This window comes from Camelina sativa, chromosome 14 (genome assembly GCF_000633955.1).
Source record: "Camelina sativa cultivar DH55 chromosome 14, Cs, whole genome shotgun sequence".
In the NCBI taxonomy this organism is placed as follows: domain Eukaryota; kingdom Viridiplantae; phylum Streptophyta; class Magnoliopsida; order Brassicales; family Brassicaceae; genus Camelina; species Camelina sativa.
This window is the reverse complement of record NC_025698.1, coordinates 29,265,860-29,286,947: the sequence shown is the minus strand read 5'-3', so window position 1 is coordinate 29,286,947 and position 21,088 is coordinate 29,265,860. Positions and strand designations below refer to the sequence as shown.

At 35.4% G+C, this 21,088-nt stretch overlaps 6 protein-coding genes across 8 annotated transcripts in view; 2 read left to right on the top strand and 4 right to left on the bottom strand.

The window, feature by feature from the left end:
• On the bottom strand, positions 1,093-2,011 carry LOC104742824 (probable membrane-associated kinase regulator 1). Its single transcript, XM_010463880.1, has one exon. It carries the CDS (start codon positions 1,999-2,001, stop codon positions 1,093-1,095), a length of 909 nt encoding a protein of 302 aa, XP_010462182.1. The 5' UTR covers positions 2,002-2,011.
• Positions 5,177-6,664, bottom strand: LOC104742823 (squamosa promoter-binding-like protein 4). 2 transcript variants are annotated; one of them, XR_760575.2, is made up of 3 exons: positions 6,149-6,657; positions 5,752-6,065; positions 5,177-5,555 (listed from the first exon to the last, which is right to left on the bottom strand). XR_760575.2 is itself a non-coding variant. In XM_010463878.2 (3 exons), exons 1-3 carry the CDS (start codon positions 6,475-6,477, stop codon positions 5,487-5,489), a joined length of 561 nt encoding a protein of 186 aa, XP_010462180.1. In that variant the 5' UTR covers positions 6,478-6,664; the 3' UTR covers positions 5,177-5,486. The 2 variants fall into 2 exon arrangements, 1 of the variants encoding a protein (XP_010462180.1); XM_010463878.2 differs by having other exon boundaries at positions 5,903-6,065; positions 6,149-6,664.
• Positions 10,786-14,410, bottom strand: LOC104742822 (dynamin-related protein 5A-like). 2 transcript variants are annotated; one of them, XM_010463876.2, is made up of 8 exons: positions 13,964-14,410; positions 13,398-13,589; positions 13,102-13,308; positions 12,580-13,008; positions 12,246-12,473; positions 11,965-12,160; positions 11,218-11,893; positions 10,786-11,129 (listed from the first exon to the last, which is right to left on the bottom strand). In XM_010463876.2, exons 1-8 carry the CDS (start codon positions 14,315-14,317, stop codon positions 10,943-10,945), a joined length of 2,469 nt encoding a protein of 822 aa, XP_010462178.1. In that variant the 5' UTR covers positions 14,318-14,410; the 3' UTR covers positions 10,786-10,942. The 2 variants fall into 2 exon arrangements, with proteins under 2 accessions (XP_010462178.1, XP_010462179.1); XM_010463877.2 differs by having other exon boundaries at positions 11,218-11,878.
• Positions 17,841-18,850, top strand: LOC104742821 (protein GRIM REAPER-like). Its single transcript, XM_010463874.2, has one exon. The coding sequence runs from the start codon at positions 17,953-17,955 to the stop codon at positions 18,460-18,462; it is 510 nt and encodes a 169-aa protein (XP_010462176.1). The 5' UTR covers positions 17,841-17,952; the 3' UTR covers positions 18,463-18,850.
• On the top strand, positions 19,050-20,059 carry LOC104742819 (protein GRIM REAPER-like). The gene has a single exon (XM_010463872.2). It carries the CDS (start codon positions 19,162-19,164, stop codon positions 19,669-19,671), a length of 510 nt encoding a protein of 169 aa, XP_010462174.1. The 5' UTR covers positions 19,050-19,161; the 3' UTR covers positions 19,672-20,059.
• Positions 19,962-21,088, bottom strand: part of LOC104742820 (putative RNA-binding protein YlmH) — a gene marked incomplete in the record, with an annotated part of 4,685 nt that continues 3,558 nt past the window's right edge. Inside the window, 3 exon segments of the mRNA XM_019235291.1 lie at positions 19,962-20,178; positions 20,264-20,363; positions 20,451-20,548. Coding sequence (XP_019090836.1) covers positions 20,116-20,178; positions 20,264-20,363; positions 20,451-20,548 — 261 coding nt within the window.

Below are 21,088 nucleotides of genomic sequence, written 5' to 3'. Positions count from 1 at the left end.
ATTCTGATTAGAGGTGAACCCAAAAATTTTCTTTCCTAGTGTACCACTTATCACCAATCTCGCTTTTTACATCTTATACCTCCTCTCATTGACTCAGCCATTTAAGTCATCTTACCGTTCCACCACAACAGNAATGATTAGTAACTGTTTCTGTTCTTGACATATGATTGTATAATTTTAGAGTACATTGTTATCTCCTTTTAAGAATTGCACTTCTTTTGTAATATGTATTAATGTTTTTATTATGTTTTGTATGCTTCAAAATTAATTAAAATGCAATATTTTCTAATTTTATAAAATTTTAAATATTTACACATTTATACCACTTCTATTCTATTTAAAATTTTTAAATTTAAAAAAACAATATTTTCAAAAATAAGAGACCCAAAATTAGAACCTACCAATAAATGAGAAATTTTTATCTAAGAGACCATGAGTTCTTATATTCAAAACAATACACAATTAATTCATAAAAAATTTAACAACCCCTTTATAAGAGACTACCGATAATTATGCTCTAAGTCACCTTACCGTTCCACCACAACAGCGGTCTCGTCCACCTTTCAACAACTGGACGAGCCAACGACCGATGGTTGGACCACATGCAAGTCCCACTCCAAAACTTATTTTACCTTCCAACATCAACATGGTATTCTCATATATATATATATATATATATATATATATATATATATATACATCCACAAAAGAGCAAGATTGTAACGTAAAATGGCCCCATTGCCAACGTTAAAAAAAGCTTCTATTTGGAAGGTTCAGGTGACAAAGTACAGGACCATCAGTCCCAAAACTATAATAGTAACAGAGCCAGCATGACCTTTCCTTTGACTGAACCTTTTGGATCGTTCAAGCTACATTAAAAAGCAAATTAATCTTTTCTTGTAGTTTCGGTCGTTTTTTTGTGTTAGTCTCTTTGTGTTAGTTTTTTGTTCTTTTTTTTTGTCCCTATTTTTGTTAGTTATCGACACAAAATTTCAATGTTTCTTTTTATGTAATTCGATTCCCATAAAATTTGTTTATATTACCAGAAAAAAAAAACAATCAAATAGATTAAAAAAAACATTGAAACTTTGATTATGGACATTTAATAATCTTCTTCTTTACATCAGCATCATGATTCACAAGTATTTGAGGTTCCATTGCATGACACTCCCTGCAAGCAAACACAACCGCTTTTAAAATCCTCTTCCACCACTTCATCAACTTACTCATTCCTCTTCTCTCCTCCACCTTCTTCGTCCTCTTCTTCTTCCTCTTCGTCTTCTTCTTCCGTCCACCGACCTTAATCCCTCCTCCGTTACTTTTCACCGATCCTTCTCTTTTAAACACCGGAGTTATATGCTGCCACCCCCGTGAATATGACCCGTAAAGCTGCGCCGTCACGATCTCCGTCGCCTTCTTCCTCTTGCACTGCGGCAAATACGAAACCTTCTTCGTAGTAGTTGAAGTGTTTACGGTTTTACCATTGTTCCTCGTGGGTGGTTTCTTCTTGAGATCCAATATTAACGATGGCTTGTGATGATGATTCTGATAATATTCTTTGCTCTTACGGCAGATTCCGGACCTTAGACCCATTATCTCCTCGTTCTCGGACCGAGGTCCGAAGCGTGCTAAGTGATTCTTTTCCCTTTCACTCGAACTCGTGATCTTGAAGATATTGCAAGTGCTTGTTCTTGGAGTGTAAGACGTCGGGCTGCTACTATCACTGCTCCTACTACTCGAGCTGTTGCTCCGGAAAGTGTTTTCGCTGGTCGTACGTGACACTGAGCGTGTCGTAGTCGTACTCGTCGGGAAAAAGTGAGGTAATAGACGGCCGTTGAGAAAAAGGTGATCGGCGGGAGAATTTTCCGAGAAAGGGTCTTGTGATGGAGAAGAGGGAGTCAATGATCCAAACTCGAACTCCGATGATAGTGACGTCTCCGAGGACGTCTCTGGTTCGGCCTCGCCGGAGTTTGGTGTACTTGTCCGGTCATTATCTCCCATCTTCAGAACGGTACTTCTGTGTGAATGTGTTTAACTGTTTATTGTAGTTGTGTTTATATAAGGAGGAGTTTTAGTTGGATACGTGGCGAATCAAAGACTTGCCAGCTCAGGGTTGACTTTTTGTGGGGGCATTAGAAGAATGAGATCTAAGCCATAGTGAAGTAATGGTTATGGTGTTTGTGTCATGATTTTGTTTAAAGTAGTTTTGGATCCCTAAACGATCCCACATGTTGCTCTATTTTAGTTTCTTAATAACGAGTAGGGCTAATAACGAGGCATTATCTATATAATCTACTAAATTATACACTATAAAAAAATTGATTTTTAAGTTCTTGTTAATATACTATTAGATTAGATTTGTTGTTTGGTATACTATAAAAATTAGAATTCTACAGCTCACGGTCAGAAGCACATACGCTTTGAACTTTGGAGGTTCTCGTAGTGAGGAGGGACACGGTCTTCCAAATATACTCTTAAAAGTTATTATGCAGAAAGCAACAATCGCTTTATAATAAAAGTATACTTAAAAGGCAATTCAAAGAAGAAGAGAACACATTATCTATTGGTAAATCTCTAACTGTCTGGTATCATATGCAAATGGAATCTATAGTTTGCATATTAGAGCTTTGTGGTCTAGATTGAGACACACTTCATTAGTTAATGATCAAATGCTAGTTAAGAAAAAACACACAAAAAAAACATTTTTTTAATGGCTAAAAATGTTATCTGCTTCATTACATACACAACAAAGTAATATGACATAAAATGCTTACACACGAAAATAAAACATTGTAGTAATATTTAATTCCAATCTATTAACTTTTAATACATTGTATATTATCAATAATACTAGTTTTACAAAACATTAAGACGAATTGAAATAATTCCTTAATTAGCTTCATCAGATAAAAAAAAAAGTTATGGCCGGATTAACCCATATTAGTTATAAACGCAAGACTAGGCATAGTCAATTCTTTCTCAAACCCTTCTCAAAATTCTTGACTGTTATTTGTCTCTTTTACGTGATTATAACCTTGAGCTTACTCAACAGTCATTTTCAGTACTCAATACAATTCTTTACAAAAGAATATATACAAAATTCTTATCATGATCCATGATCCGTGATCATCAGCTTCCAACAAAACTAGTCGAGAAGTTAAGCTGGTTTTTGCGTATCATTTCACTTTATGCATCTATCTTTGTGAAACAAAATAAAAATTTGTAGCAAGTAACTTGGATAATGAAGGGAGTATATATTTTGACCATAATGTTCCTCTTAACTCTACTGATTTATTATGCATTGATCACACTCTTAATTTTTTATCCGGCCAATAGCCAAATTAAGTAAGCCAAGGAAGTAAACGAAGCCATGTAGGACACATACACACCAGCAAATAAGAAGAAGAAAGTACACTTAACTGAAGCAAAATTAAAGACAAAGATCTCACCTTGTGGCTTTGTGTCTCCCATTCGGGTCTTTCTTTAGGACACATCACTGGCCCATTCTCAAGGGATTAGTTAGGGACCACCAATTATCATTAACACCCATGCTTAATAATCTCTTACTTTCTCTTTATTGTAGTCTCTCTTCGATTTTGCTTAACGTTTAATAAACGATGTAATTATGATTTAGTAATTGGAAGAAATTTGTTTAGTTTACAGTAACTATTATAGAACATACATTACATAACTTTCGAAAGAGTTTTAATAACATGAGTTACATGACCAAAGAAATGTAATATACCAGTTTGTTCTGATATGGTCGTTACATATCCATCCAATAGTATTACATGTTCCAACAAAAAGAAGAGCAAAAAATAAAGAGAGTAACTATGCCATATTGCCATGTTTGTTTGTTTTGTATAACGACTTAATATGTTCGTTTTCTAATTTCCAACGATAATAAGGAACGACTAAGTTGTGTTTGCTTTGCACTTGTTGGTGGCAGTGTCAACGACTAGTTGATCAAAAATATAGAACATTAAAATTCTGATTGCTATTTGTTAAAATTTGTCACAGAACATTGTCGCTGAACCAATGATAAACCGAACAAAATTTAGTGGTATGTGCTAGTCATTGTCATTTATAAAACGAACAACAAAATGTTACCATTCGCTGTCCTTATCGATTGCTAAAGGAACATCCTTATATAGTTTTAGAGGAAAATAAAACTTTTCACAAATATTAGGACTTTTTCCAGAGAGAAGCCAGAAACATAAGTTACTTGCGATCCAAGAATGAGGACTCCTCCACTAATGGTTTTCAAGTTCATATCTGTTTGCAAACGTGACGCTCATCACACATTATATTGATGGTTTCCAACTTCATATGTGTGTGATGACTCATCCCTTTAATATTGATTTTACAAAACTCTTTACATATTCAGGATTTTAAAGGGCTGGGTTTATACAGGGTCAGGGCTGGACAGGGCTTAAAAACCCTTTTTAACATCCCTAGTGATGAGCATCAAATTTCATTCTCCAATGTCAAAACTTGATGCTCGTCACACATATTTGCACAAGTCTTTTATTTATGTTTGGATCGGATCATACACTAATAAAGCATTGTCTCAGTATTAATACTCTTCAACTCCACTTCTAAGTTTTTAGGTTTTCGTTCTTCTTTCTATTTATGGTGTCCCATTGGTGGTGCCCTCTGAAGAGCTTTTGACTTTGCGTCTTAGCCATTGGATCTACCGTTAATTATGCTCCCACTTCTAAGTCCATCATAGTACTTTTGGGCTCTCTTCAGCCCAGTTAGGATATCTTCTCGTTGTTATTGAATTTGATACGCATCATCTTTGTCAGTGTTTGGCTTAAATGCTAGTACTGATCTCAGATCTAGAGAAGAGCCAGAGGAGATATTCCCCCAAGGTTTTATTCAAATTCACTCGTTCTTCATCGAGTCGTCAAGCTTTGTTGTTGTTGTTGTTCCTATTATTAGTTCATGAGATTTGATCGAATCTTAAGGTACTATAAAATGACGTTTCGCAAGACGATTTTTGCTACACTAATTTCCAATAATTACTTTGTACTCCAATTTGTTTGGTAGCATACATTTTCCAATTACTTTGGCTACAATTTTTTGTTTGAAAACATCTCGAAAAAGGCAAAGAAAAGAGAAGCTGTATCTAGTATTAGAAAGCTCTATGATTTTTTTGTTTCTTTTTCTTTTCTTGTATGGTAATTCTTGTTGTTTATATCTACTGTCACTCAAACGTGAAATAATGTATATAGTTGGTGTGGAGATAATTATTGATGAGGCGAGTTTCTCATCATAGCAAGTGACATATATGGACCCTAGAAGTTTTGCTTCTACTGTAATCTACTCTCTCTCACTTACTAATAACTAATGGTCCTTTATTATCAAATTTTGTATTCTACTACTTGTAGTTTATGGCAAATCTTGCAGTAAAGTGTGTCTCTCTGTTGGCAAGGGAAAGCTAGGATGATCATATCTCACTCAATCATGTCTCTGATCAAACTTTAGAGCGGCCGTGGCTTTCGGTTAGTAGTCCCCTGTGCTTTTGGATGAATCACACTCCTTACTCGTATCTGTATTGAAAACCTTTCCCAATTAGAATTCACACATACGAGCTAGTAAGCAGGAGTAATACACATTCATTTGCCATATCTTTAGAAACATACAAAGCACATTCAAGATTTAAAGAGAGTCTTAGCATTTGCAGATAAGTGAGAAACATAGAGAGTGGCAGCTTGTTATTTATTTCTCTATACTAGGAGTCAATACCATGACTCAGCTGATCTTGACATTGTTAGATACCACAATATATTGAGATTCTTAGATTATTTTGATGACAGAAGAGAGAGAGCAGACAGCATCTCTATCTAATCTGTGGTCGCTTGAATGATGAGTTTGGCATAGGAAGTGTCATCTCTACCCTTGATCTTTCTTGATTCTGGATCACCTGACCAGTGATTACTCTCCGACCTGACCCTTCTCCAAAACTCTCACCAGAGCTCTTCCTCCTCCTCTCGTTGTGTCCAGCTAAGCGCCTCCTACAACTTCTCTTAGCTTCATCAAACTCCTGGAGCTCATGAAACCTGTTTCAAACTCCAAGAAAGACCTATTCAAAGATCCAGGAAAAAAATTGTATCCAAAGATAAATTAAGTTGTAGTACGGTACCTGCTGCATTGTTGACAGAAGCGTTGGCTAACTCCTGAGAGAAAGACAGAAGATGCCTTTGCATGAACTTCACACACTTTGTGTCTACGGTGATACTGTTTAGCCTCTTTCAGATCAGCTGTGCATCTGTCTACTTGGCAAAGCCGCGATGAACCACCACGATCGATGCTCCCAGTACTAGACCTTCTAAGTCCATCCATCAATCCTTTTCTTTTCTCTTCATCCCTTCCAATTTCCTCTTCTCCATCCATATCATTCTCCATTTCTTCTTCCACAAGGTAAGACTTGCTTTTCAAGTAACCTTTTCCTTGTGTTCTTCTACCCTCCATTTTTTTGAGTATACAAGAGCCTGAAGTTGGAGTCTTGGAAAAGATGGTTGGTTGGAGCCTCGGAAGAAAGAAACTCTGATAGGTTAAGCAATTTTGAAGAATGGGACTTGGTGATATTGTTGACGAAATTGAAGTTTTTTCAAGTGCTTAAAAGGTGAAGTAAAGTCGGGAGATGGACCACTGTGTTCTTGTACGCTTCTCTGGTGGAATAAGTGCATGATTACGTAGATATGCTAGCTCAGAAAAATAGAATAACGAAAAATTATGAAAAAAAAAAACATTACAAAGTTGAAGGTGTTTTTAAGAAATTTCATGTGTTTGTTTGATTTAAATTCAAGAAAATAGTTGATAGACAACTACATATCACTATTTCCAGTTTAGTATTTGAAGGTCCAATATGAAATTTTGTTTCGAATTAAAGATCTTTTCTTAATTTATCTTGAAGATATCATTGATTGCCTTATAGAGGAAGTCTTTATTGGCCTGCCACTGTTATGCAATAGTACATAAAGCTCCATAATATACACATGGGCTTAAACTCATAACAATCATTTTTGTTCTTTAGGAACAAAACAAAAGTCCTCCTAATAAATTGATGTGACAAATTTGCTTGCAACCTTGAGTTTCTTGTGATAGACTCATATTGCAAATGCATTTACCATGCACTTAGGATTTGATCTCTATTAAATTTTATGTGTTATTTTTAAAATTTAGACTTGGGGTATTTGATGTCCTAGACATGGATATTATCATGTGTCTGGACCAGGATAAACAAAGAACATTAGAGTAGATGCTTATATACGATCTAACCCTTTTGATTTCTTTCTTGTGTTCGCGTTTATTATCACTATCGCTTATATAAAGATTCTTTCCAGAAGTGGGGAATTACAGATTGAAAGATGGAAATATAGAACAAATGAGACCACTTATTACTTTAATTTAAAGTGTTGATGCAAGAGACATCTGGAACCATTTCAAGACAGAGATTTGTTTTTTGAGTTCTGACTTCTGAGGTTCTTCTTTTACCTGTTTTCACCATGTCAGAAATTTATAAAGTCTCTCAGTTTACCTTCTTATTTATTACAGTGTGTGTTGTGTGGAGAAGCCATCACTGACAGATTCAACTGCATCATCATAACCCTCTTTGAATCTTTTGAGTTGAATAGCTAGAGAACCAACAAGCAGCAAATCATATAAGTTCACTGATTTACTCAAGTGTGTTATTTTCCTTAATTTTTTAACAGTGTTGTTGTCTTTTTGTACTGAAATACTAGAATTAGTGGGTAGTGAAATAGACAGGACACAAAGGTTTCACATGCGACATTGTACTCTCTCTCTCTCTGACTCTGCCTTGCCTTGCCTGACGCAACTTAGCTTTTGCAAACCCAAAAGCTGCCTTTGTATTTTTTACACAACTGAATAAACTTTGTCCCTATATTCAGTTACCGGGTTCACTTACGATTATCAGAATCCAGTTTCGGTACAAACTTGTTTGGTTCGTTTTTAGTTTGGTTTTTGTTCAGATAGTCCATGTGTCACATCTCTCTTGTATGTGTGTACTGCAAATCTGTGTCATAAGTAACTTACATATTACCTATGGGTAACAAAATAATTCATTTAACCATGAGGTGGTGGGCTAGTGGTTCTAGCTTGGTGGAAGAGTCGCTCTGTTGGTCTAGGCCGGAGATCGATTCTCCCCAAGCGCATAATTACTCAACTTTATCCTTTTGGCCACATGGGTATCCCTCTCTCCAAAGATTATAAAATAATAATAATAATAATTCATTTCATATATTTGGATGGTTTAATTTGTTGACACTTAACCTTCGTATTACTAGGGTAAAGATATAAGTGATTCTCTTGGAATCTTCTCAAGTAAAAGGTTGATATTCAAGTTTTTGACTATCTAACAAAAAATGTGATTCCAAATTGTTACCGGAAATTAAAAAAGATAGTATAGACATATGTATGAAGTATGATCCAAGAGAAGAAGAATATAGAACAGGATTTTTTTATGTTTTCAATCTGAGTGATAATAGTACAATGTACATATGGTTTGATACTAATATGTTCGCATATAAACTTTTACAAGGTTCCATCCTTCTTTATTCATTATTCTGCATTACTTGCTTCGTTCCTCCGCGTCGCTCTCTTTTTACGTTAGCAAACAAAACGGACGTAACTATCCGTAGGACTTTGTCCGTAGCTACACACCTCCAATAACAAAAGATGCCTTCGGTTTTAGAATCCAAATTATATGATTTGTCGAGCTCAGTGATCTATTTTGTCAAATTTATGTTATGCCACGTATCAAGATTTGCATGGATTAATGTATATATTCTTCTTAAGTCTTAATATTAGGAAATTGGGAATATCGTGATGGGTTGGACCTCTAGAAAAAGTCATCCTATATTTTTCAAAACTTGAAATGTTTTAGGCTGCGGTCCATACATGTATATGCATGTCTCCCATCGAAACCGAAACTCTTCCCAAGCAACATTTGGAATAGAGGAGCACGACTTCTCATGTTTTTTGAAGAACCATGTACGTACACTAATGCCAGTAACTAGTCAGACTATTATACTAAAAACGGTCTTAAACTAATTGTAAGTTATGTGTGTAGAAGGTTATATTAATAAAGTACATGTAACATGTATAAAGGTTTTTCAAAAGATTAAAAGAATTTAGGTGCATATTATAGAAGTTCTATAATGTTTATTCGCTTTAGTGAAGTCGAATGCATCTTAATTATGCTGATAATTACCCTGATCAGCATACTTTTTTTTTAATTAACTAGCAATATAGAAAATTAAAATAAAACGAAACCAAAATCTGAATTGGTCCAAGAAGTTATATTATCCACGGACCACCTCAACACTGCTAGCTAGCATGTAGAGTACTAATCTTCAACAATACTAGACGCATCTTTGTGAAAACAAAGTTTTGTAAATTAGTACCAACAATTTCCGAATCGATTCGTGTGAGTGCCAAAAGTGATATCATTGCTTTCAATCACACCACACGACGAACAACGAGATTTGTCTCTTCGTGTTTTATAGGAATTTCAACGGAACAAATCTTTTCTTGAAATCTTCTTCTCAGATTCTTTCATCAAACTCTATATGCAATCCAGCTACACATCAACAAAACTATATCCATACCCCTTCTCATTTCTTACGTCATAAATATTTAAGCTATGACAAGAACACTAAAAATAAATTCAAACCGAATATATACCACAAACATCATCTTAATTATCAAAAATATCGATTTTAGAATGCGTTCGTATCTAATTTTAACAGGCTTATTTCACCACGTTAATTCAATTTTTTTTTTAATAGTACTGAGCTCGATGGATGAGTGACATGGAGAGGAAGCATCTGGNTGTAACATGTATAAAGGTTTTTCAAAAGATTAAAAGAATTTAGGTGCATATTATAGAAGTTCTATAATGTTTATTCGCTTTAGTGAAGTCGAATGCATCTTAATTATGCTGATAATTACCCTGATCAGCATACTTTTTTTTTAATTAACTAGCAATATAGAAAATTAAAATAAAACGAAACCAAAATCTGAATTGGTCCAAGAAGTTATATTATCCACGGACCACCTCAACACTGCTAGCTAGCATGTAGAGTACTAATCTTCAACAATACTAGACGCATCTTTGTGAAAACAAAGTTTTGTAAATTAGTACCAACAATTTCCGAATCGATTCGTGTGAGTGCCAAAAGTGATATCATTGCTTTCAATCACACCACACGACGAACAACGAGATTTGTCTCTTCGTGTTTTATAGGAATTTCAACGGAACAAATCTTTTCTTGAAATCTTCTTCTCAGATTCTTTCATCAAACTCTATATGCAATCCAGCTACACATCAACAAAACTATATCCATACCCCTTCTCATTTCTTACGTCATAAATATTTAAGCTATGACAAGAACACTAAAAATAAATTCAAACCGAATATATACCACAAACATCATCTTAATTATCAAAAATATCGATTTTAGAATGCGTTCGTATCTAATTTTAACAGGCTTATTTCACCACGTTAATTCATTTTTTTTTTTTAATAGTACTGAGCTCGATGGATGAGTGACATGGAGAGGAAGCATCTGAATTCTATGCATATTTGTATTTGCTTGTACTGCATAAGAAAAACATCATCTGGACCTGCAATAAAGAGTAAGGTAAACCAAGTGTCCGGTTTACTCAATCGATTCTCGGTTATGGTTAATTGTTCTGGTTCAATTGGTTTGTACAATGAATGAAGCAGAGAGGTGAGCTTTCTATTAGGGAATATTAACCTGTAAACTCATCAAATATATGACTCATAATATTTCAAATAAAACAAGAAAAGTTTTACGTTTGAAGACATATCAAACAACATTATAGCAACATTATAGCGCCTACAAGCAAGAAGAGAACACATCATAGAGACAATGATCATTCATTTCCATTACAGGGAACGAGCCACGGTTTTGAATTCAGTCAAGCAGGATTGAAGAATCTTCTGGCGTTTCTGAAGCTGTTGGCGTTCGTTTTGCAGTACATCAATTGCTCCAGGAGCAACAAACATGTCCATAAACTTCTCGTCGTTTACTGCAAACAGATCCAGTCCAAGTGCAACCACTAGTCTGTCCCGGCTGCCAAACAAAAAAACAAACCGTAAATCAAATCAATATGACTTCTTACTCTACAAAGAAACAGAGAATAAGTCATTAATAGACTCACCAAGGTGTTAGAAACCCTGAGTTTAAAGTCGATGTTACGCTTCTTTCCACAAGAACTTCGCGTATCCTAGCAAAGTGTTGGGCGGCTGATGAACATATCTCAGAGTAAGCCGAGCTTGATTTCATCCCGTTATCAGCGTTACCAAACATAAGCCCACCATTCTGTACTCTAAATGGATCTATGTTCCGGATTCCAGCCATTCTCGCCATTCTCTTTCTAGCTCCAACACCATCAGGTCCATTCCCAATTTCTTTCTTTACCAAACCATACACTATCTCACAAGGTTGGTCTGGTGATGGCGTCTCAGGGACTGTTATGTGGCTTTCCCCTCCTTTTCCTGGTGTTGTCTCTTGGCCATTATTCTTCTCAGGAGGAATGTTTTCCTGATCTTTCATTGGTTCATCGCGAGTGGTATCAGAGAGCTCGAAGCAAAACGAATTACCTGAGCCTTGGTTGAATCTGTTATAAGAGCCAAAAGCTCCTCCTTGGTGGTAGTCATTCTCATAGCACGCCATGGAATATGGGCTGGTCACTGAATCAAGATGGTGTCTTACTAATTGCTTACACTGTTTCGCAAGATTCTTCACAAAACGGCTGTAACAATTCCTAACAGCAGCATGAAATCCCACGTATCCATCCATATTCTCAGTTTTCTTCTCATCTGCAAAATGACCATCTGTTCATTAGATGCAGGGGCTTTACTCTAGGAGATTATAAAAGATCCAAGGAGCACCCAAAGGTTCTTACATTCTGAGTTTTGGTTCAGGTTTCTTTCTAGAGCAATTTCAAAGAGACTTCCTAATACGAAGCAAAGCCGGTCGCAGGCAGTGTCAAGAAGAGGAGCGAGCCATGACCGTGCAGCGGTTCGAGCAATTTCTGCTGAAGCTTCTGTCACTCCTCTACCACCTCCACGGCCAGCATGAGCAAGCAGAATGTTTGCTACCTGTTCAATTCAGGCTGTGTTTCATCTTTGCAGTTCTATGGAAAACATAAAAAAATGATGTTTACTAAGAAAAGTTAAACTGTACCTTCTCTCTTGATACTGGAGGACACTCAATTGAGTATGCCGCACAGCGGAATTCATGAATCACTCGTTCAAATGCCGCTCCTCCATAGAGTTTAAGAACGGCATTGGGCGGCTTTATGTCCATACTAACCCCTGGCCAGCTTCCAATGCCGCTCTCACTTCGTTCTTCATCAGTTGTTTTGCCCCATTGCTCAGGCGCTGGAGTTGCAGCTCCATCAACCAAGGCCCCCTTAAGAAAAAAGAGCCAAAAAATGTCGTTCCAAAGACTTAGAAGATGATTAAACTTTATGTCTTAAAAACAGCGCAACAGAGACAGTATGTTAAAAACTACTCACCACATGATTGCTAATGGAAGCGGTGTATAGCATTGCTGCTTTTCTGAGATGAGCAACATCAGAAGTAGCGTGGATTTTCATATCCACTCTTAGCATATCATCAGTTACCTCAGAGCAACGCTGTTCAAGCAAAGCTAGTGTAGCTGGAGCAGCTTCCTTATATCTCTTCTGAAGTTCAGACTCTAAGAAATCTCTTAACGACCCAAAACCAATATAGGACCGGAATTTTTCTTCATCAAATCCTCCCTGAACTCCCTCCCGTAAATGCTGTATTACTTCCGTGTCCACCTGAGATATTTGTCTACGAAATTCATCATTTGAGACAGTGCTTCTGTCTTTTGGCAATGCCACAAAATAAGGACGAGTGCTCTCCCCAAGGTATCCACTAGCACTCAGATAACGATCAACTTCACTGCGATCACTAAATTCCTGCAAGTGTTGTATACTCATATGCTTTTAGTTCAGCCAGAGAGGATCATAAACTAACGGTTCACAACTGATTGTGTTTAAAGATTCTAATACCTTAAGACGATTATCAAACTTCGAAACAACAACGATAGTTCTTCGAAAGCTGGAATCAATCTCGCGCACGGCATCCAACCATAAAGACGAGCACCACTCCACACTACTCTGCTGAAGAAACAAGAGAATGCGATGTGGAGGACTAGCCAGTGACTTGACCATTGATAGAATCTCATCAGGTGTGGTTTCAGGCTCTCCTTTCTTGGCCTGTTCACACAAGCATCAGAAACTATACTATCCAATTGAAGAACTTTGATACAAGTTGATAAAAAAAAACCGAGTAAAAGCTACACTACCTTAAGAACAAATCCAGGAGTATCAATGATAGTCAGATTTGGACAATGAGCATACTCAGCTCTCATCACAATAGGCTTTGGCGAGACTGCTGTTTTAGTCTTCTTCAAAAGCGCCTCTGTTCTTGACCTAATCACATCTGCTACTGCTGTGGCCGAAACAATTGGACTACCATACTCTTCAGAATCTTCATCCTACCAATCAGAAAACTTATCAAATTTAGTAATCAAAAACACCAAATTAACAAGACCTCGTTGAAATTAACTCAAACCCAGAATTATCCAGATTCAACAACCCTGCTACATTGTACAGTCTCCAAATTCAACAACCCTAGCTATCTGAAACTTATGATGATGTAACTAGCAATCGAATCACCAAAAATTAGAAATCAAATCACCAAATTCAACAACCCTAGATATCTGAAACTTATGCAGATGTAATTCAAATTCGAATTACAAAAAAAAATTAGTAATCAAATCACCAAATTCAAACCCAGAATCAATCCCTAAACACATCAAATTCAAAAACCCTAGAAATCGAATCACAATAGCGTCTTAAATTACTATACCTGGAATCGGCACCGTGGTTCCAACGCTGATAAATCATGAACCATCTGGAGAATCAAAGGGCGTCGCGTTCCCATTTCGACTTCTCTGACATTGAATCGGAACCCTAGAAGCGCTTCCAGTAAAGAGCTTTTACCGTCCGATTGTCCACCAATTGCGACAATCTCAGGTATAGGAAGTTTCTCACCGAAGGCAACCGCCGCCGCTTGGAGACGGTTGTAAGCCTCGAACCGTGACCTAGTCTCTGCGTTTACAGGATCCTTGGATTGAGACTGCATCTTCGATTGGCTCTGTTGGTTTCTCCTTGAAGAAGGGGTTTTAGTCGGCGTGGTTAGGTATGTGTTTGAATTCGCCATTGAAATCGAAGAGGAAGATAGACAACAACAACGGTAATATAAATAATATCGCAGAGACTGAGAAGAAGACGGAGCGTAAGAAACGATACGAGTTTTCAGAATTTGAAATTTGAATTCATGGGCCGTTTTGGGCCTAAACTTTTAACTCTAGTAGGCCTTATATTAAACCACCTACTGTGGAGATCTCAAATTTGATGGAGATTAGAACTCCATTGAATCACTGGTGTATCTATTTAGAAAGTGCAATGAATCTTAGCTTGATTTCTCTGTTACTTATTATTTTATTTTTGTTTGATAATACAATTTTGTAATTTATTTGAAAACAAAAAAAATTAGCATACAGTTTTATAATCCTCACCACAGGCATGTGACATAGTGAGTTGTGTCTATGAAATGTATTGGTTCTAGAAATCGTAGTTTACACTTGCAAGTTCATTATTTTGTACTCTAGTACATGGGTTTAAATATAAAGTATAGTTGTCTGTTTCTTTCTACTCTTGATAAAATATTTTATAAAGTATAGTTCTCTGTTTCTTTCTACTCTTGATAAAATATTTCAGTTTTTTCGGATAAATATAAAGTTGATTTTTATCTCCTCTCTTTCCTCCACGTCATCTCTTCTTATTTTCAATTTAAAAAATAATTCACATCATGAAAAATAAAAATTTAAAGTTAATTTATAATTAATTCACTCATTTTTGTAATATTTATTATTATTAAAAACAATAATTTACAATATTCTAAACTAAAATATAACCAAAAACGAAACGAAAAAAGTACAACCCAATGACGCTGTTGAGCACATTGACGAACGTTGGTCATTCTGTATGCTATAAATTCTTGACTATATCGCATGTATAATCCATATTTCAAACGACAAGTCCATTCTGTCCTTCTGCTTAACGTGTCCCCGACCAAAATATAGCTAATCTTTTTGAATTGTAAATTTGCAACATCTCAATAATCATATCTGGAACGACAACGGTACTGGAGAACCAAACCCGGACCAAGATTGTTTTCAATTGCAATTTGGTTTGGCTGACATGCTACATTTAACCCAAAACACATTGCAATAACAAACATACAAATCATCAGACGATTCATTTTCGTTTTTATCTAGGATATTTTTGGAGTAATATGAAACTTTTTCGAGAATAAAATGCATGAAACTAATGACATCAAAGTGTAGTATTTATAATGATTTTGTGCGGTTAATAATTTAGTCTATTTTTGTGTGTGGGCTTAATTAATAAGTTAAATTGAAACACAAATACATATGAATTAAAAATAGATAGTGTAGAAAAGTATGGTTGAACTAGTAAATAGAAAACCAAAGAAAATCAACGTTACAACTATAAATTTTGTTGTAAAATTTATTGGAGTTTGAACGAATTTTAATGATAAGGATGTTGGTTCTATAATATATGAATTAATTAGTCATTGTAAAAGAACTTGTGTTGCAGAATTTTTCAGCGTATTAGGATATCTAGTCTTATATATAGTTTAAGCCTGTAAGGGCACTATCTTTTTAGGAGATGGCTTAAGCAAAGAAGTTAATACCTATTTATTGTATATACGTAAACATAAACGCAAATGCTAAAAACAGTCGATATATGATTTCCAAATTCTTCGTCTGACAGGCTAAACCACGCCCAATTAATTTCTTACTATAGCTACTTGAAATACTTATAGCAATCAAACGTGGAGTCCCTGCATCTATGAGATTCAATCTCCTTCGATTACTATTATAGTATTATCCAACATAGTTTATATCATTATTTAAAGATTCTTGTCTGAGTTTTAATGCATATACTTTATACATTTGTCAACACCCTGCTTCATAGCTTATACCTTATAAGCCTTTGCATGTCATGTGCGGCATAGAGTTTGGAATCATTGATCAGATTATATAATTAACGAAAACACACAATTATTTCTTATATATTTCAATATAATTAGCTGTGCGCATAAGGTTTATAACGGAATCCTCCTACTTTTCTGTACCCGCCGGCCATTAATAAGTGGAAAAGGTCAATGGTCAATGAAAAATTGTCACAACGTAAAGGACCTCACGGTCCCGAGTAAAGTATTCAACTTAGATGGTTACGAAACGACTGTCACGAACGATAGATAGTGACACGTAAAGAGAGAGAGAGGCACATTACAGTCGCCAGGTTCCGTTGCGCAGTAACCGTAACCGGTGTACGTGACTCTTACCGGCTTTAGTGGCAAAAAAGGAGGATCTAGTTCCACCGTCACCACACGTGCGTCGTTTGAACAAAAAAACTCTTGTTTAAGAGACAACTCATGTTCATGTACTTGATGATCACTTGTGCTGTTTTCTTATTGGTGGTCTTTTTTTTCCCACATGATTTTTAATTTTTATACTTATTTAACTCCCTTTTAAAAATTATTTTCGTACACGTACGTTGTCACGAATTAAACTATACTCAAGATCAAACAAATTTCACATCTACATATAATAAAATACAGGTACTATGATTCACAAAAGTTATGCCCAGAAGGCCAGAACAAAACAAAAGTAACCTTTTGATCAAATTTAAATAAGATATTTATAGAAACGTATTCAAAGTAACGAGAGTTATACATAAATCTCGTATGCATTATTTTATAGAAACGTATATATCAATGTAGAACTGTATTTATAGTGGAAGCCTTTTTAGCCGAATGGTTGGCCTAGGGTTCATTAATGCTTCTATATCAAGAGATCTAGGGTTCGAACCTCAGATAATGCGAGACAAATCTTCAGTGATGCGCAATTATTGTCGTTTGCTGATGCACAATTATTGCCGTTTACTGTGATTCTACATACAACTGAAGATGAGCATAGAGAAAAGAGTAAGAGGGCAAAAGTGTACGCAGTGAATTTAATAGGGTATAATTTACAATCTATAATAAATCCAAAGTTAAAAAAAAACTGTATTTCTAATAAATGAGAAGCAAATGTATTATATTGTTCATACCGCCTATATTTTGGGGGCGACATGTTTTTTTTTTTTCTTTCAGAAATTAATTACATTAAGAGAATTTGGCAAAAATAACCCAAAAGAAAACTATATTTAACTAACTAACAATACTAACCATCAATCCATCATATACATTAGCCAATTTATAAACTGCTTCGTCTAGTTTATGACGTTTGTTTTCCAAGTTAACTTGTTTTTTTTTTTTACTACTTTCTGTTATATACTTGAAATATTTTAGAAATATCCTTTCTATTATTTGTGAAAATATCACAATCTAAATTTAGTATTAAACTTTTTTTTACTCTATAGTCAATTTTATATTTTATACTGTCATTAACCATAATTGTTTTTACTAATATTTTTTCACCAATCAGATCCAAAGTTGTATGACGTAATCTAGACAACAATCACTTGTGGGTAGCCTAGATTTGAGGAATAATTAATCAATTCAATTTAGCAACGGCTTATAAAAAGTCAATTTCTATTAAATAAATTTAAATTCGAATTTTCAACAATGTGTTTGCTGCCTTAAAATACCCTTCATTGGCAAGAACACAGATCTTCTCTTAAGTCCCACTCTTCCCTTCCTTGCTTCTTCTCTGCTCCAGAGCCAAACTCTCTTTGGCTAATTTTTTTACATAAAACAAAATGGCCATTAAGCTCCCTAATACGTTCATTAAAGCCACCTCACTTCTCTCCTTAATCCTCTATTTCCTAATAACAGCAACACTTAGTCCTACCTTGGTTTTAGCTGATGAAGACGTTGTCGACCAAGATGAAGACCCGGAGTACTACATTCTTGACGAAGCTCCCTCGATACTATCCAATATGACTATTTCATCCAAAACCAGGCTACTAGTTTCCCAGTACAAGAAGATCAAGAAAGGAATGAGATGTCACGTCGTGAGTTACAATATTTGCAATGGCGTAAAAGCGAACAACGGGACAAGCCTATTGAATTGCTGCAAGAAGCATTGTCGGAATATCCTAGGAGATATGAATAACTGTGGTCGATGCGGTCACAAATGTGGTTTCGGGCAACGTTGTTGTGGTGGAGTTTGCACTTACGTTAACTTTAACCCTAACCATTGTGGGAAATGCACGAGGAAATGTGCATCGGGGGTCAAATGTGAGTACGGGTATTGTGGGTATGCTTGATTTTAAATATTAAAGAAAATAAAGAGACGAAAATGAGTGCTATATCGTAATTTTGAGTTGTTTTCTAGTTTTGGTTTTCTTGAGGGAACCGTTATTATTAGCATACGTAAGAATTTCACTTCTACAAAATCTTCATGCATAGGCATGTTATGATTTTGTAAGTGAGTATACAAATATATGTAAACACAAAAATTATTATTTAATAAACATAAATAAATAAAATATTATACTCTTGATCATTTTTTCGTCGGTTCTTTTACAATATAGTTGAGATCCATTTGTTGGTTTCATAGATTAATTCATTCATCTTATTTTAGCTATGATTATACAAAATGTCAACAAACGAAGAAATGAGATACAAAGAAACAAAAAAAAAAAAACTGATTATGAGAAGAGAAAGAGAAAGGTCCTTTAAACTTTTTGAATCTTGATGCTTCTTTCTTTCTAAATATATCTGATGATTTCAACTGCAAATTTTCCCTTCTTCGTTTCATTGATCTCTCCAATCTGTGATTCAAAAACAAGTTAACACAAGAGTTTAANATTTAAATTCGAATTTTCAACAATGTGTTTGCTGCCTTAAAATACCCTTCATTGGCAAGAACACAGATCTTCTCTTAAGTCCCACTCTTCCCTTCCTTGCTTCTTCTCTGCTCCAGAGCCAAACTCTCTTTGGCTAATTTTTTTACATAAAACAAAATGGCCATTAAGCTCCCTAATACGTTCATTAAAGCCACCTCACTTCTCTCCTTAATCCTCTATTTCCTAATAACAGCAACACTTAGTCCTACCTTGGTTTTAGCTGATGAAGACGTTGTCGACCAAGATGAAGACCCGGAGTACTACATTCTTGACGAAGCTCCCTCGATACTATCCAATATGACTATTTCATCCAAAACCAGGCTACTAGTTTCCCAGTACAAGAAGATCAAGAAAGGAATGAGATGTCACGTCGTGAGTTACAATATTTGCAATGGCGTAAAAGCGAACAACGGGACAAGCCTATTGAATTGCTGCAAGAAGCATTGTCGGAATATCCTAGGAGATATGAATAACTGTGGTCGATGCGGTCACAAATGTGGTTTCGGGCAACGTTGTTGTGGTGGAGTTTGCACTTACGTTAACTTTAACCCTAACCATTGTGGGAAATGCACGAGGAAATGTGCATCGGGGGTCAAATGTGAGTACGGGTATTGTGGGTATGCTTGATTTTAAATATTAAAGAAAATAAAGAGACGAAAATGAGTGCTATATCGTAATTTTGAGTTGTTTTCTAGTTTTGGTTTTCTTGAGGGAACCGTTATTATTAGCATACGTAAGAATTTCACTTCTACAAAATCTTCATGCATAGGCATGTTATGATTTTGTAAGTGAGTATACAAATATATGTAAACACAAAAATTATTATTTAATAAACATAAATAAATAAAATATTATACTCTTGATCATTTTTTCGTCGGTTCTTTTACAATATAGTTGAGATCCATTTGTTGGTTTCATAGATTAATTCATTCATCTTATTTTAGCTATGATTATACAAAATGTCAACAAACGAAGAAATGAGATACAAAGAAACAAAAAAAAAAAAACTGATTATGAGAAGAGAAAGAGAAAGGTCCTTTAAACTTTTTGAATCTTGATGCTTCTTTCTTTCTAAATATATCTGATGATTTCAACTGCAAATTTTCCCTTCTTCGTTTCATTGATCTCTCCAATCTGTGATTCAAAAACAAGTTAACACAAGAGTTTAATACTTTGAAACTAATCACTAAGTAAAAAACTCACTTTCCAAGTTTTTTACCTTAAGTCTCCCTTTCCCGCTAACGGAGACAATATCACCAGTCTTCACTAAGGTTCCGTTCTTAGTAACGGTTGCCCAATTAACCCGAACGTCTTTACTACTGCATTTCGCAGAAGAATGCTGTTTAGCTAAATGAGAATGCAGTGAAAGATCTCACATAGACGAAAGAAAGTTTTCTTTTACGTACCTAATAAGATCAACAAGCTTTGACCGCGAAATCTTAAAACCAGCACTAGCTACTGCATCAATTCTTAACGAGGCTTCCACAGTTTTAAAGGTATTTGTCCTAATTAATACACAAAACAGTCAAGCCAATGCAAAAACACTTTTTCAACGCTAAAAAATCGTGTATGTTTCTAAGGGATTAGCACTCATACCTTGGAGGTTCGTATTCAAGAGCAAGCAAAGGTATCTTCGTACAAGTTACACCAACATTTCCAACCTATGAATAAATTTTTATTTTACATCAGATGATCAGAGTACTGCAGAGCAAGGATTTAGTCAATGGATTATAAAGATTAGCCAGAAAAGTTTAAACCTTGTCGAGAGCGGATACAACAAAGTCAACTAGTTCAGGAACAATCAGGACCTGAGCTCCCTTTTCCTCCTTCAGTAATCATCAAAGTCATTTAGCCAAAGAAATGATGAAACAAGGAAAGATTTTGTAATGGAGCTGACAAGTGTTTGTTATATAGAATCAATCAAATGATGATACCTGAATTAAGATATCCCCAAGTTTCTCCCTGGAAATTCCTGTGCCAAGAATCGCGCCGAGGAAGTCACCGTGAGAACAAGGTTGAAACCCAAAATCCCCTGTGATACTAT

Bases quoted from the DNA above. Each gene is read 5' to 3' on its own strand.
- LOC104742824 (XM_010463880.1), bottom strand. From the start codon at position 2,001: ATGGGAGATAATGACCGGACAAGTACACCAAACTCCGGCGAGGCCGAA.
- LOC104742823 (XM_010463878.2), bottom strand. From the start codon at position 6,477: ATGGAGGGTAGAAGAACACAAGGAAAAGGTTACTTGAAAAGCAAGTCT. The intron at 6,066-6,148 runs GTACCGTACTAC...AGTTTGAAACAG, and splicing joins TTCTGTCAACAATGCAGCAG to GTTTCATGAGCTCCAGGAGT. The intron at 5,556-5,902 runs GTAGAGATGACA...TTTTCAATACAG, and splicing joins AGAATCAAGAAAGATCAAGG to ATACGAGTAAGGAGTGTGAT.
- LOC104742822 (XM_010463876.2), bottom strand. From the start codon at position 14,317: ATGGCGAATTCAAACACATACCTAACCACGCCGACTAAAACCCCTTCT. The intron at 12,474-12,579 runs GTGAGTAGTTTT...TTTTTTCTTAAG, and splicing joins CTTCCATTAGCAATCATGTG to GGGGCCTTGGTTGATGGAGC. The intron at 11,894-11,964 runs GTAAGAACCTTT...TCTAATGAACAG, and splicing joins CCTGAACCAAAACTCAGAAT to ATGGTCATTTTGCAGATGAG.
- LOC104742821 (XM_010463874.2), top strand. From the start codon at position 17,953: ATGGCCATTAAGCTCCCTAATACGTTCATTAAAGCCACCTCACTTCTC.
- LOC104742819 (XM_010463872.2), top strand. From the start codon at position 19,162: ATGGCCATTAAGCTCCCTAATACGTTCATTAAAGCCACCTCACTTCTC.